The following is a 17,095-nucleotide window of genomic DNA, read 5'->3' as shown; positions in this document are numbered from 1 at the left end:
TTGCTAAAAATTTGCTCTAAATATTCATTAATAATGAATAATGAACATTCAGTGTTCATGAAAATCAAATATTACCCTGTTCCCCTGAAAAATTTTCGTCAGTACATGAACTTAAATTCATTGGTGCACTCATGATCTAAAATTCGAATGCTGGACATTGCTTGAAATAAAATAAAATTTTCTCTACGAAGCAGGCTTGGCTTTGAATAAGATTTTTTTCAGGGGGACCCTGTTTCCTGTCAACCACAATTAGATGCACCGTAGCTCACATGATATTGACATTTTTGGACAATCTGACACTTTTGGTATACTTACAGCGGTAAAAATGACGGAGGTACGACAGAAAAAAACAGCTTACTCCTTCACACTTGCATCGCAGTTCTGAATGGTAGAAATAGTTGTCTGTTGCAGTCATCCTAGTCCTTATATGCATCACATTGTTGTGAGCTACGACGAAATTCTTGATTGCTGCCCCGTGAATTTTTCGGATCATAATTTCTGGGGTAACAATTGAAAAGAACCATGGTTACTTCCACTCACTTGCTATGAAAAAATGTTTTTCAGAATTATGAAATCATGAGATGGTATAGTGATAATTAGTACTTGTAAGCAGGGGTTGAAACAGTTGACGTTTTTTTACTACACTCGCTTCGTTGTCATGCGCGACAGTCTGTTTGTATTCGAACACTCATGCTCTACCGTCGTCTCTCTCACACAACACGAGCGGTAGAATAACATTCGAGCTAAAAGAAAATTATTATGAGAAAAACTAAAATACATACATTCGTGACGGTCTTCGGCGACAGTGTCGTATGACAGAGTCTGTCATATGACATTTTAGTTTAGTACTGTCATTTGATAGCTTGTTTTGCAAGTGTCGGAGGCAAAGGCAGTCAATTATCACAGAAAATGTGTCGACTACCGTGACCGCTTACAAGACTGCTTGTAAGTTACAAGATGAGGACATGAAGTGTGTGCTTGACACATAAAATCTGTCAATATTGCTTTCAGTGCGTCACAATCAGCAATTTTACAACTCGTGAGTGCTCACTCTGAGTGAACGCTCACGAATCATAAGATCGTTTATTGTGACGCTCTGAAAGCAAAATTGACAGTTTTTATGAGTCAAACACATACTTTAAACCCTCTTCTCGTTACTTATAAGTACAGCATATCTTCATATCATCTAATGATTGCATAATTCCGAAAAATATGTTTTTATAGCAAGTGATTGGAAGCAACCCTGAAAAGAACCCATTATAATGTGTAAACAAAAGGTCTGTAAGCCCTTTATTCGCAAAGCGTAAGCCACCTACGCAAACTAACAGCATCATTGGGTAGGGGAAACTTTTCCCTACACGATGCCATTGAGGTCAGTAATGGCACCAGCCACGTCTTTATGGTCATCGGGGAGGGAAAGGATTGTTAGTTGACACCCGTTGCTACCAGAGACCGAGTATACCTCTGCATCTCCATGATTGTCACAGGATGGACGGTTTTGTTGGTGGAAAGGATGAATTAGAATTGGATTCACTTTGGATTGTGATGTGATCTTTTAATACATGGTAAGCAAATGATAACCTCAGATACAAGGACACTTTTCCGACTTCCCTTCGAGGCCACTGCGAGTAATGAGTCCACCCCTACTAGACGTATCATTAAGTTATTCTTGTTAAACATGGATCAATGATATATCGGCTTCGTAAAGCTAACGTTATTGAGTCTTCCAAATAAATAAGTTGATAACAAATGCGTTCTTCACATAATTTTTTTACAGTAAATAAATATTGAAGTGCATTGAACATATACCAGAACCTTCTCCAGATTAGGTATTGGTGGATACAAAAAAAGTAATGCTGCCTTTAGCAGGGTTATATGAATAATGTTGTAGTACTTCATAAAGCTGAAAATGTTACTTGGAATTACATTTTTGTAAGTTCATCAATCAAATAACTACTCGTGATCCTTATGTTCATCACAGCATTACTTAGCATTTGGTTCGCTTCATCTAAACTCTCCAGCCTGTCAAGCAAATTCCGCTACAGACAATTGACACTGACAGTTGTTGAACTACCTTCGAAGAACGTGCTATGCAAATTACTCATCGAAGCGATTCACTACATATAAAAAATACAACATTCGTGTTACTGTTACACATATTTTTTACTCATCGCGAAGCTGGAACGAAATGTATCCTGCTCGTAGCGTGACCTGCAACTCAACTCGCCGCGAGGGTGCACTAAATCATTTCTCCGGTTCTCATGCACACCTGTCAACTGGTTTAACACATGTCTATCCGCGCGTGGTGGAAATTGAACATACATTGTATGTTGTGAGGTGGGGGCAGCCCTGAGCAACCAATTTTCCCACAGAAGAAACTTTTCAAATTATTGAAATAATTGCAGGCTTTGCATCAAGAGAAAAGTACTGCGAAAGTTATTATCGCTGCATGCCGGAAGACAGTGCCAAGATTGCCTGTCAGAATCCTGCGCACACACAACCCTTAATACGATTTTGACGCAACATTACGCAAGACTTGAATCCTGGCGCAGAGTACTCATCGATTGAATGTGTTTATGGGTGGGTGGCGTGGCATTTTCCATATATGTTGTAGGTTTGTAGGTAACCAGCCGCCGCCGCCATGCGAGAATACACGGATAGCGTCCTAATTTGGACATGAGCCGCTTCTGTTGCCAACAGCAGCGAATCGATCGCTTTGAAACTGAAGGTGCCAATATCACACATACGCTTGATTGTTCTATTTTTGCGGTGTTTGATTTTTCTTTTCACACTCGTTGGCACGAACGAATCGGATTGGGTGCAGTGAAACGATACCTTGCACTTTCTTTCGACTTCTAAACACGCGTTTCGGAGGCTAAATAGGTAGAATAACCTATTTCAAAGCATGTGTTTGCTTTAAAAAAGACGGGAGCATTTTATTTTAAATTCATCCATTAGACCGAATGCCAGTAAGCCGAAAACCTTTAGGTTGAATGGTTCACGCAAGAGTGTATTACACAGGTTTCGAAATTAGGAATTTATAATTTATACAGACGTTTACTACCACTCGTACTTCACCGTGGGATAATATTTAAAATGTATGCTAAGTTAAAAACATAATGAATTTATCACTTCAGTTTCTCAAAATCGCTGTTTGAAGCTCGTCTAAAAACTGCCCGACAATAGGATTAATTGTTTTTAAAGTAGATGATCATTAGGCTGAATGGCTTAGTTTCACACACCGAATACCATGAGACTGCTGGAATATGGAGAGCTATTTCGTCATACCGCATCAGTTTAGCCCAAATAAAAAAAAAACGAGTAGTAATTTATATAAGTTACTGGCATTCAATAACAAAATGCCAAAAATTAATTCAATAATACACCTGGAAATACAGCAATGGTCAATTATTTCCATGCTCAATTAAATGTGATCTTCAATTCTTTTTTTTTTCAAATCTAGAAAAACAAATTTGCGTAAATGCAGTGATTTTTGACTTGATCATCCCTCTGAAACTTGTTTATCATACAACACCGTCTCCTTACAGTCTGGTTGTTTGATTTTTATTGCTCATAAAACAAGCGTGCTGAAATGGAAAGATTGATTGACTGAGATTAAGGAAAGTAGTTACTTTTCGATTTATTCACATCTCCTAGTTGATACCTAACACGAACAGTAGATAAATGCAATCCATTATAGAGGTCATTAAAATTTTCACCCAGCTCAAAACACAGCATTCTCGATGATCCATCGAACGTATGAACTCACTCGGGTGTAGATGCCAGGATGATTCGCCTCACCGCACCGAATTCCCCAGGAAACGATTCCAACCGCTACCCATCGATTGTTCGGAAGTTGAAGCATCAAAGGGCCACCGCTGTCACCCTGACACGAGTCCTTACCCCCACCATAGTCTCCGGCGCAGATGCTTGACTCGTAGATTCGGTTAATGTACACATCCTGGCAGTCTCTATTGGACCATATTGGTAGTGCAACTTCCATCAGTACCTTGGAATGAGGTCCTCCGAAGAACTGCGTTCCCCAACCTACGACCACCGCACGGTAACCATCCCAGGAATCGTCCAACGGTGGCATGCAAATTGGCCAGATGTACGAGTTGAAGTAAGACGGGCGGAACAATTTCATCATTGCAATATCATTCTCGTAGCTGACTGGATCGAAATCCACATGACTTCGAATCTCCGTCACTCGAAAGTCCCTGGATCTGGTCTCGTTGTACTGGGTAAAGTCATACTCGCCTAACCGCACCAAAAACTGATGGATCTTCAGATTCAGCACACAATGAGCCGCCGTCATGACGTGTCTATCAGTGACCAGAACTCCTCCGCAGAACTGTTGCTGTCCGTTGTTGGGAATGAGCGCTGCCATCCAGGGCCATTCCCCGGGATCAGCGGGCCGTCCACCGGCTATCTTCGACAGTTGTTTGGTTGATATGCCACAGCCACGTTCTTCCGGGCGATCACGGTTATCTCGACCATCGACGGCATTGTCACCGTCCAGCCCATCAACCGAATCATAATCATCCGCTTGAGACGGCAGTCGAAGGGAGAAATCCGGTCCCACTCCATCCGTGGCATTATCCGGGCAGCAAATTCCAATGGACCTGTGCAATAGAATCAAAGAAGAATTACTCGTTTTTTGGACGGTATTGTATACAAAGATCATACATATTTTCTATGACGCACAACTGTCCTAGTATCTTCCAAATATTTTCCTTCGAGGCCGCGAACTTACAGTGCTGGTAGCGTGTGCAGTGACCTTTTTCTCCGGAAGGAGTGGTGCATTCTTGATGGGATTTGTTTTTCTGAATAGAATGGAGTACGTACAATATTAAGTCTTTCAAGTTACACGTCTTTTCAACACTACTCACGGGAATCAGATTCAGAAGATTACCAATGAATCGCTTCTTGCGAAGTAGATTCAGATCCAAATGCTTTTTTTCACGTTCGGCTTGGATTACTCGGAATGCCTTTCTTTTCGGAGTGATCTGGCCTTCCTGGCCACTGGTGGTGAGATCAAGATCATCGTTGACATGATTATCTTCCACGGTGATGGGTGCTATTGGAAATGGAACATCAATGAGGATTAGTTACAAAAACCATTTAACTGGAGCTTGTGGCTGTGGCTCAACTTAAGCTCGGTGTAGACGATTCAAGTCGGTGTTCAACTCAACTGAACTGCAATGTGAGTGATCGAAAAGTTAGTCGTTGTTCAACTTTATGAATTCGCTTTCAAGTCACTTGTATGTTAACCACCAGATCGAGGGTGAGTTCAATTCAACTCACTTGCCTCACGGCAAAGTGAAGCGGTCATACGGGAAAAATTTCCTGTTGCTCTGGGCCTCGATATGTTCACAGGAGTGCAAGGCGTTTTGTTGGAAGTCGAAAAGGAAATTCCCTCTTCACTTAATTTCCTCAATCCGAAGAAGAGCATATATTCTATTTGGGAAACAAGGACAAATACTTTCTATTTAAGGCGTAGGGACACCGAATTAGTTCCTGCCCCAAGCGGAATGCTCGAAAACAGCAGCTGCAGCTTGGAAAACAACCGGATGTAATCTAAAAGGACGAAGATGAACGTGACGAAAAAGGTAGCAGTACGTACGCTGGTGTAGTGGCTGATGCTTTGTTGGACAGCAGCAGCAGCCAGGAAACAGAGGTACTGAAAATGGACGTCACTGGGTCACGGAGACTGAACCCAAACTGTCGGCAGAACATTGGGCGGGTCTGGTGGCACATCAAGCGATAGAGAATAAAAGGAGATTGGAAGAAAGAATCAAACATTGGAGAAGAAAAATCAGGATCTCAATAATTATATTGAAAATAAAAATGTTCGTCCCGCGGCTCCGTTTAGCTCAAAGAAACAATGAGCTTTCCAAATAAATACTTTGAAAAAAAAAACTCAGTTGCCTCATCTTAACTCGGCTTTGGTGTTTTTCTACTTCCACAATTCTTTATTGAGAGCTTTGAAACCTATTGTAGTAATAGGTATTTTCGATATATTTGACCGATAAATGTAGAAAGTAAGGATGCGCAGAAGTGCATTAAAAACTGAATCATCGAGTCGAATACAATACAGACGGTACAGTACTAGCGTATAGGTAACTCTAAGACCAGAAGGTCCCGAAAAACGTGCTCAACTTTTGGGCTCAACTCTGGTACTCTCTTCGGTCCCAAGCTAGTCGATGCACCCCTCGAAACATAGAAAAATCCACGAACCCCTTAATTTTATCGGTCAAACTTTCATAGCGAATCAAAACAAACATTGTGTAGTACTAGAATTTTGACTAGAACGGGGAACGTTAATCGATTTGCTTCGAACCAATAGGCTAGTCCAGTAGTAAGCCAATTTAAGATCGTTAGTTTTCACCGGTTAGAGCTACCCAACAAACAATTTGAGTTGATTAACAGTTGAATAAGTTGAATAAGATTATTTTTGCCTGAGTAAGCTCTTATTAAACATTCAATGTTTGTTGGGAAGTCAGTACTCATATCATCATTTCTCTCAAATTCTGGTGAGATCCATTTCAGACAATTCAAGATATAGCTGGAATTAGGGCGTAGCAACTTTTGTAAACAATGACTTCTCTCGTTGATATCTAAGCATTCAATTCTTAGCAAATATAATCATTCTTATGGGAAAAAGTCTCAGGCATCCAGTGGAATTAGTTTCGTCCTGTGCAGAATAGGGCAATTTGGGGTTTTTGAAGCATTTTACTTTTATTTCTTAAATATTGTATAAATGACTAAAAAAATAGCTAATTGTGGGTAATATTCATTCTGAAATACTGTCACTCTTATAGAAAAACGTCTGGAGAATCCATTAAAAAATGGTTTCATACATCACCCGTCTGTGCAGACTATGTCAATTCTGCCCCTATTACCTTATTTGCGATTTTTTTTTAAGTGCACACCGTATGAAAAATTCATGTAAATTTCTGCGAGATATAGCGCACATAAAATTAACGCTAGATTTGGCATAAATTTACGCGATATTTCGTGTAACTTTAAGCGCAATATCGCATAAATTAGCTATATTGTATGCAAACTTGTAAACGATTAAGCTGTTTATGCCAAGTATAGCTCAAAATTAAACGTAGGGAAATTATACGCGATAGTTAAATTCAGAATTTTTTTTTCTGTGCGGTGGTCGGCAGGGATGGAAAATCATTTACATTCATTTCGTGCATTCATTGACATTCATTTGCCTTTAACTTTTTTCATCAACAGAATACCGTAAAATAATGTATGAAACTTTTGAAGCTTTTGATATTAACTACAACTTTTGTTAATAACTAAAATCTGAATCTCTTATGCATGACTAAATAGAGCTGGCAGAACACGTTATTGTTTTTCAGTGAATGCAATTTTTATTCACTGAAAAACAATGGTGGGTTCTTATTCCTCTGATTCATGATGCATAAGAGATAGAGATTTGAGTTGTTCATAATGTAGCTAATATCAAAGCATACAAAAGCCTCAAACACTATTTTACGGAACTCTGTTGATGAAAAAAGTTAGAGGCAAATGAATGTAAATGAATGCACAAAATGAATGCAAATAATTTTCCATCCCAGGTAGTCATGCATAAGAAAACCTGTCCAATGATAGTCCTTCTTGAAGGAAAACACCTTAGGGATCAAAAAAATTACGTTTTCTGTGAAAAATTCAAAGTTGAGAAAATGTGTTACGAAAATTTACCTACTTATTTCTGTTAACCCCGAGTAATGATGAAAAATAAAATTTGTCGATTTTATCCAATCTGTACGAATAACCGTATTTGAATTTTAACCGAGTTTTTCAGTAATCTAAAAATCCAGTCAAAAATACTGACTCCTGCAGAAAAATCTATGTGTGTACATATTTCCTCTAATACTTTGAGTGTAATGCTTCCAAAAATATAACAAAAAAACAACTGAATGTAGGGTAAATACCAGCATTATTATCACCATCGCAGTGGCCATCACATTTATTTTACTATGGTTCTATAAACCGATATCAAGCTAGAAGACATTATATGTTTGGATAGTTGACGGTAGTCTGAGAATAGCAATATTTTTAATTTATATTTATTCATTTGAACTTAGAGAAATGATTGAGCATAATCAAAAGAACTGAACATAATTCAAATTATCAAAGATTACCTAAATAACGACACGACATAACGTACAACGACATTTGTACAGGCTCAATCGAATAAACTTTACAGAGCCAAGTTATCATTTGCGTTATACATAATTGATGTCTTAAATCTAGATTTAAAGGAACTGAACCGATTACTCGCGGTCATCTCGAGGTTAGTAGAGAACGACACGGTATTGAAGCTATTGTTCACAAATGTTGATGCGCCCTAATCTCAAATCAGTTAAGATTTACGCGTTTCGCCTGATGCAAACTACTACTTGAAAAACGCCATCAAGCCACTTCACATTTCACTCAAAGAAATGCTTCTTGCCATGAGCATTAGCCCAGACTAATCCAGTTTTTAAATCCAACACAACAGACGCAGGAGCTTTTGAAAGTTCACTGCTAACTTGAAAGTACTCATAAATGAGTAAAAAAAGACCCATTTTGAAGAAAAGTGGCTTAACTCATTAATGATTAAACCATTTTACCCATTAATGAGTATCTGTTACCCATTAATGATTAACAATTACTCATTAATGGGTAACAGATACTCATTAATGGGTAAAAAAATTACTCATTTAATGAGTTAAGCCACTTTTCTTCAAAATGGGTCTTTTTCAACCATTAATGGGTACTTTCAAGTTAGCGTGTAGATACAAATTCCACAAGGTGGTCTGTATTTCGTCCTGACACGAAATACTCCTCCGCAATATTTTTATTGCACAACATTTTTTCTCAGCAAGAATTCAAGAGACACTTTTTATACCACGATAATATTAATTTCAACAGAGGGTTGTCGCTATTTTGCTTTTGATGTGTTCGCACCAAGGCATGCATGTATGCGATGAACGTGACAAGTGTGAAGCCCGGTTTACACGGTCCACAAAAATTGATTCCACTCAACGTTCAAGTGATTTGACAGCGAATAGAGAAAGTTGCACATTGACTAACTTACTGAATGTTCAGTTCGCATTACAAGTAAATTGAACACAAAATTGAATTGTCCAAACTAGTATTAAAACTACACAAACAACTCTAAAACTGAAACTGATGCTATTGGTTATTTTGGTAACTTCAGAGCTGTTTTGTTTTTCGGTCTTAAAACGAGGTATCTTTGATAATGCGGGTAGCTTTGATAGTAGAATATAATGATTAAATGTGCTCTCTGCACTATTTCCGAATTGGAAACACATTGGTTCCTTATTGTAGCTTAGGGTATATCCCTTGATATCGTATACAGTTTTTATGAAGTATGTGGTACATATTATCCAAAGGTATTAAAAAACAATTTTCTTGTTTTTCGCCTATTTGAAACTGCACTCAAACCATCGCTTATGAAATGTATTTCCGATATAGCTATCATAAATTCTATGTTGTCTTGTTATTGCTTATTTTTTTTTCCTTTGGTTTGTTTTTTCCGTCGATCTTGTTTTCCGTACTGAGCACCACCGTGCCAGGAAGGCAGCTCTCCCACCCTACCTATCGACCCATCAAACTCATGAACCGGGGACCAACGGCTTTACTTCCCATCCGAAGGAAGGCGTGATCAGAGATGTTATGCCTCAGAACATCCCGGCGGCGCCGACTGGGATTGAACCCAGGCCTGCTGGGGTGAGAGGTAATCACGCTTACCACTACACTACCAGCGCCGTTATCTTATTGCTTATAATGTTTTCTGAATATATACTCATCCAAAATCTAATATTTTTTGAACTAATTTGTTTGAGAATCACGCATATTTTTTTACATTCATCAAGCATTTTCAAAGTAACCCCAAATCAAAATACTGATGTTCGGTCACAACACTAAAAAATAGTACAAATGCAATAATTTCCGTTAAACATATTACTAACTAATTGACTCTAGGATCCCCAGTACTTGTTTTAAAGAAATAAAATTTGAAAAACATCCATTGCTGTCAAAAATATTTAGGATATACTTCAAAAAACTATCAATGTTACCCCGTTTTACGGTATCTTAAATGGATACACGGCTTTTAGTAAGGGTAATCTAGTACGAGTTTGCATGCTATCGAGTTCATGCGTTAGACAACGCGGTTATTACTTTTTTTTCTGCGATAAAATAAGTATTATGTCTTTGCGTGAAGAGGTGTTGTTATCAATGCGAATTATTCAAAAGTGTGTTCCATTCCCTTTAGGCTTTATAACCCTTCCTTTGAATAAATATTAATACATTTGTAGTGTTTGCTGTTGTGCTGAATGCTAGATGTACAACTATTATACATTAAACACGAAAAACAAATTGAACAACTCAACATTTTAGAACCAATACAGTATATCTTATGATGCTAATAAAATTGATAATATGGGAATATATAGGATCGAAACATGAAGAGAAACGACCGGGGAAAACAGAGGTACACCGTTCGAAAAATTCATGTAAATTTCTGCGAGATATAGCGCACATAAAATTAACGTTATTGAATGATATTTCTACGGTATGTGAGGTTCACTTAAGATAGGATTATCTACATAAGATGTTTTCAATAGGACAGTGCTTGAGGGTTTAGTATGATTTTACTTTTTTATTCCATAAAAGGGAAGAATCGGGCATAATGTTTAATTATCTAAACTCTGCACAAGATAAGACAAGCATTTTTTGATACTTTAAACATATTTACAATGATATAATAAACGAGTATTCAATATTACATGCGTGAATTCGAATACTACTTGATTTATTAAATTAAAGGGGATAATCGGGAAAAATGGGTAATAAGCTGATGTCAGCACAAAATGAGACCATCACCATTAAATTCTTCACACATTTTTACAGAGGGAAAGTGCCCGAACGATCAAAATAATTGGCCTTAATTCGTATAAAAGTATATCATGACTTGTTTTCTTCAGTAAAAGGGGGATATTGGGCAAAATGGGTAATTTACTGAAATTCTTTCAAGATGAAACTATCACCATTCGATTTCTCAGTCATTTTTGCAGCAATACCGTCCACAAGGGTATAGTATGACAGGCACTAACGGTATAACCGTGTAACACTACTGATTAACTTCATAAATTGGGGAGAATTAGGAAAAAAAATTCTCCATACATCAGCTTACCTTTCGATGTAATCTAAAACGTAATTTTTTGGATCCCTAAGGTGTTTTCCTGCAAGAAGGACTATCATTGGACAGGTTTTCTTATCACTGACTATTGTCTTTTAAAAAATATCGAAAATAAGGTAATAGGGTTAAAATTGACTAAAATGCATAATCTGCACAGGCTGGTGATGTATGAAACCAGCTGTTAATCTACAAGAGTGACATTATTTCAGAAAGAATATTAACCACAATGAGCTATTTTTTAAGTCATTCATACAATATTTTAAGAAATAAGAGTAAAATGCTCCTGAAACCCCAACTATTTCAGAAATAGTTGCTACTGCGCCTAACTTTTTTTTTTTTATTAATTAGCGATTTCAATGTAAATATATTAGCTTCAAATTCGTCTAAATGTCGTAATATGATAGAGCAACTAAATACTCTCTCCGTTAAAATAGTAAACTCATCACCTATACTTCATCTACCTGGCTGTACCCATATATGGTTGACATTATTACCAGCAACTGTACAAGTAATGTGAATAATGTCTATCAGTATTCTGTTGGTGGTATTAGTGATTATGACTTGAAAAACTCAAAAACTCCACCCGAAACGTATTGGTATCGCGACTACTACAAAGTTAATCAAGATTCGTTCAAACGGGAACCTATGTGAATTTAATTTAAATACTATCTGTTCTTATTCCAATGAGAATGAAAAATTGGACTACTTAAACAACAGATTATTGTCACTCATAAACCAGCACGTGCCTCTAACAAGAAAATTTGTCAGAAACCCTTTAACTCCATGAATTAATCAACATGTGCACCAGATGTTTAAACATCGTGCCAATGCATATGAGCTTTAGAAACGTGATAAAACTAATGCTCAAAAATTAAATAATTGTGCTAAACAACGCAACAATACTAACCGTACGGTTAAAAGCACTAAACAAGAATACTTTGCTTTCCAACTCAATGTGATAGGGCTTAAAACATTTGTACACGAAAGGTGCTGGTGGTGATGTCACTGCTACTTCATTGGATTGTTATTTTATTTCACATGATGTGCCTTCTACATTCCATGAAAATGTGTAAGCCAATGAAGTTTCTGTTAGTAACGACATTTTGGAAGTATTAACAGCTGCTTCATGCGATTCTGTTGGTACCTGTTTGATTCCACTTAATCTTTTAAAAACGTCATTGCATGCTACAATTCCTTACATAGCAGACTTATTCAATTTGTGTATAACCACTTCAGACTTCCCAAATTCGTGGAAAGTGGCTAAAGTTATTCCTATTGGAAAGATAATCCAGTATCAAGTCAAACATTTTTGAATCTATTATACCTACACAGCTTAACGAATATCTGAACGGTAACAGCCTTCTTTGTTTTTTTCAATCAGATTATCGTAAGAACTACAGCACCATTACAGCTCTTATAAAAATTGAAGATTATATAAGGAGTTCCAACCCCATTTCCGGCCTATTAAACACAACCCACACTTAGTCTTTCTTAATCAAGCGTAGTTTAGCACCAAACGGAATGGTATTATTACTGATGGCTTCTAAATTTATTTATCTTTCCGTACGTATCGTAAGATTTGATAAAGAGAAACCAATCGTTGAGATATTGTCAAAAGTCTAACACTGCTTATTAATGCCAAAATCGGCCTACGGATTCTAAACTCGGCCTAACGCATTGAAACGGCATTGAAACGCCAATGAATTCACTTCGGCCTATCGGATGAAGATAAAAATTGATTCGGTCGGAGCGCTTCTTTTGTTTTTGGGAATAATGGATGAAAAGCTTCATATCACGCGTTTTAATTGACTTCGTTCGGCAGCTTATTAACTAAAGTATCGTACCAAACGCATAATTGACTTTTTAACTCTGAAATCATGGATTTATTTGAAGTTTTCTGCTCGATAGGCCCAAAATGGGCGATTAGGTTGATGTAGTTTCTACCCTATTGGACTTCAGTAAAGCCTTTGTTTCCATTGATCACCGGAAACTTTGTAACAAACTAGTTAATTTGTTTAGTTTTGATCTTTCCTCAGTTAATTTGATCGAAGCGTATCTGCCTGGTTGATCACAATATGTTGACATTAATAATTTACTATCGGATAATGTAGATGTTCTGAGTAGAGTACCTCAGGACTATCCTATGACCATTACTTTTTTCGATTTATATTAACGATATGCCTACTGTTTAATCAATTTGCAAAATTCCATTTATATGCGGATGCTTAACTTCTAAATCAAATGCGAGGAAATTAAATGTGATTTCTAATGCCGTAACTAGGTACGAATATAACCTTCGGAAACCTTGTACACAAACCTCAAAAATTTTAAACGAAAGCCAACTTCTTTATTGACTCACGATCTTCTAGATCAAATGTATTAATTATCCAAAGATGTTTTACAAGTTTTTTGAGTGACTCATTTCGCCACCGATCGGTTCATAAAAGGACTTACCGAGGGAATTCAAGACAGCAAGAACATTTACAAAGTTTAAACACTTGTGCAGTAATTATTTCAATTGTATTAATAAGTACATTGGTATAGTAGTAAAATAGAAGAATACATTCTGATAATCATTTGTAGATTACATGTGATATGATTATTGATTGTATAAATAAATAAATAAAATATATCGTTCAATTATTTTATCCTTTTAACCAATATCTCAATGTCATTGCTTATTTTTGTTGACACCTGTCTTGGGTAAAGTTGTGATTGTGATTACAAAAAGTTGTTTTTTAAGTATAATACCACCTTGATAAAATTATAATCAATATTTTTTTAAGAAAGGTCCACTGTTCATGGACGGCTTCTCGAAAAAGAGACTAGATTGATACATTGTTTTAATCTTAAATATATTATTTTAACAGATGAAGATCCTTTACTCAGTGTAGGAGTAATTTCTCTTAGAATTTGTTGGTGGGTTTATAAGAAAATGTTATAAATACAATATGACCATTATACAGTTACATTTTTGTGTAGTGATCATATTGTATTCAAATAAATTACTCGAGGCTCAAACAAATCAACTTCTGTCATTTTATCATGCTCCATAAGGGGAATTCCCCTGATATCCTTTCCTTAACGGCTGCAACCATTCTGAATAAAAAAAAGGTTCTTTATCAGTTAAGAATGAATTCGAAAAGAGAAGTCGATCTTTACTGCAGCTCCATTTTATAAAATTGGTTGTCCCCCTGCATCAGTCAGAGAACTTATTAGGCAATTTGTGCCTTCAAACCACTTACTTTTATCACTATTTTGGTATTCATCGACTACCAAACTAACGACTGTTCCCACTAGACACAGTCCGATGAAAACCAAAAATAGAGTAAATCTGCTACTCGCCATCTTTCAACAGACAGTTCAAACTATTCTTTAATTTTTCATGCTAAAACCAGCTTAAAATATTTTTTATGTTTGAGATCAATCACTTTCTCTATTCCTAGCGAACTCAGTCCAAAGCAGTCGCGACGATCTTTACCACCCAACGCACTTCTCTCAACTGAACGTCAAATGTCGATGTTTTGCCTTATCGCACCCTCGCCTCGTCTCGATTCTCCAACAGCGCCAAGCTTGACTTGACTTGCCATCAGCCACTATCAGATCGTCCTTCCTGCCGCGAATGCAAAATGGGGACAAAAATTGCCAAAAATAATTTACAACCCAACTCAGTGAGCACGCCGCACAAAACATGTACCATTGGGCTTATTGAATTATTGAACTGTCGACTTAACCTCGGATTTGAAAAAAAAAAAAATGTGTTCAACCGTTCCAAGGTCGAGAAAAGTGTAACAGTGATGATGTAGGAATTTCTAATGGATCGTGCAATCGATCTTGTTCAATGAATGCCAACAGCGGGAAGCGCCCTCGTCACAGTGTTGGTGTGAATTATTATCAAAACAAACACTAAATGATGATCGTATGGAGAGACGGAATGGAAGCGACTGTAGCTGGCTGACTGATAAGCGATGTGCACAGCAGTGTGGGAAATAGTGCAGACTCGGATGGAATTGCTAATTAGAGCATGCGTTAGGGAGTGGTGAAATGTATTCAAACGATCAAGGCACGCGACGAGTATGAAGGATTAGCATTGAAGTTGATTTTTGATTTGTGTTTGAAAAACGCAGAACGGACTGACGTATAATTGTTATTTTCGGATCAATAATTGTGGGGTGACTTTATGATATGCCGTGCACATGATAAGTTGGATTCGGAGTTGAAGAAAAAGTACTGGCTCCAATTTTAATCAAAAATAATTATAAACTAGATCGCCCCAAAAGTTGATCCGAAAAGGTATGTCTTCAAATCTACATCAACTTAAGGAACATCTGATCAACTCCTCGTACATCGTACGGGTTAGTGTGCGTATGACTTGTACTGTCGCATTAATGGCCCTTCGCTCAATAAATCACCAATAAATTATCACCCTAAAGCTTCATGTTAGATAGTATTATTGAGAGAGCTTGAGCATGATTGACCGCTTGATACTTAGTTATTGCCAGATCACCTGTAATTACACAAAGAGCAACCAGATGATGCTTGGGATCAGCTATCATCCTGCGTAAAAACTTTGTAATAGGCAATACCGGTGCAGGCCACGTCCAGATGTAGGTCACAAAAGGAATGGGTTGGAATGTGTTGACGTGATACTCACTTTGTTGGAAGACGACACAAATCCTCTGCACTTCCACGAGAAACCACTGGAATGTAGGATAATTTGGTTGGGTATGCAGCAAGGTTCGCTTTGGCAAAAAGCGATGTGTTCGAATTAAGTAACTAACGAATCTTGAATGTGAACGTGGCATGAGATTTAACTCATGGTGACCAATTAGCGATTTCCTGTTTTTTTTCCCGGAATTCTGGAAATGCTCCCATCATTTGCTATATACATTTAAATTAAATATAAATCCGAATGTGATTGATCCGAAGCAATCACATGGGCAGCATTTTCATGGATCTTGAATTTGGTTCTGTATTCGAAGTCTTCAAAATTATCCTTTAACGTCAATTCCCTTCACAGAGTTCTTTTCAGAATCCTTCTAAAATAAATGTGAGATTCTCTCCGGAAGTTCCGTAAAAATTTCTTACAGCCCTGCCAATTTAGAGTAGGTACGTTTCTTTTTTTCCGGTACAGTGCTCCTAGTGGGCAGCTTTGGAATAATTTGACAGAAATTAGTTTACAATGTCTTTCTCTTGAAATTATATGCAAAAACTTTTTTTTAAAGTTTATGTTTTCTTGAATTGCCACGCGATGGAATTAAGTATTAAAAGTATTAAGTAATTATGTACACACGATATGAAAACCCGACATGACATGGTTAGGTACGAGGATCGCAAAGGAGTTGAAAATGGCCAAAACCACAGTCTGTGCAGTACCAAAACGTTTCAAGAAACGTTTGTCTGCTTCTCGGAAGGTGCAATCAAGGCATCGAAGAGGTACAATGGACCGAAAACTGCGTCAGAACGTTGTGAAGGCTTTCAAAGCGAATTCAGGACTTTCGGACACTAATTTGGCCGACAAACTCGGTGCGGTTTACAATATACGCATTGGGTAAGGTTTCTTCAAGTAAGGCAACTGAACCGGAATGTAAAACAAAACATTACGACCAAAACGTGGGCCCGGAAGGAATATGACCAGGTGCTGACCAAATTCAACGGATGCATCCTTAATAACGATGAAACATATGTCAAATTGGACTTCAAAAAGCTTCCGGGACAGAAGTTCTGTGTTGCCAGGGGTCGCGGTTATGTTCCAAAGATGAAATATAAATTTGTTTTTGCTGACAAGTTTGGCGGTTAGCTGATGATCTGGCAGGGAATCTGCAGCTGTGGCCAGATGACTCCGGGTTTCATCACCACTAA

General features: G+C 37.4%; 1 protein-coding gene across 1 annotated transcript; it reads right to left on the bottom strand.

Annotated features, from left to right (window-relative positions):
* Nucleotides 1-3,704: 3,704 nt before the first annotated feature.
* Nucleotides 3,705-14,592, bottom strand: LOC135712404 (proclotting enzyme-like). Its single transcript, XM_065235398.1, has 4 exons — nt 14,479-14,592; nt 4,893-5,080; nt 4,690-4,826; nt 3,705-4,625 (listed from the first exon to the last, which is right to left on the bottom strand). Exons 1-4 carry the CDS (start codon nt 14,579-14,581, stop codon nt 3,725-3,727), a joined length of 1,329 nt encoding a protein of 442 aa, XP_065091470.1. The 5' UTR covers nt 14,582-14,592; the 3' UTR covers nt 3,705-3,724.
* Between the last annotated feature and the right edge of the window lie 2,503 nt (nt 14,593-17,095).

The sequence above is a fragment of the Ochlerotatus camptorhynchus genome, unplaced genomic scaffold (genome assembly GCF_037179485.1).
Source record: "Ochlerotatus camptorhynchus isolate MF236.1 unplaced genomic scaffold, CSIRO-AGI_Acam_v1.1 ptg000480l, whole genome shotgun sequence".
NCBI lineage: Eukaryota > Metazoa > Arthropoda > Insecta > Diptera > Culicidae > Ochlerotatus > Ochlerotatus camptorhynchus.
This window is presented reverse-complemented; position numbering and strand designations above follow the sequence as displayed.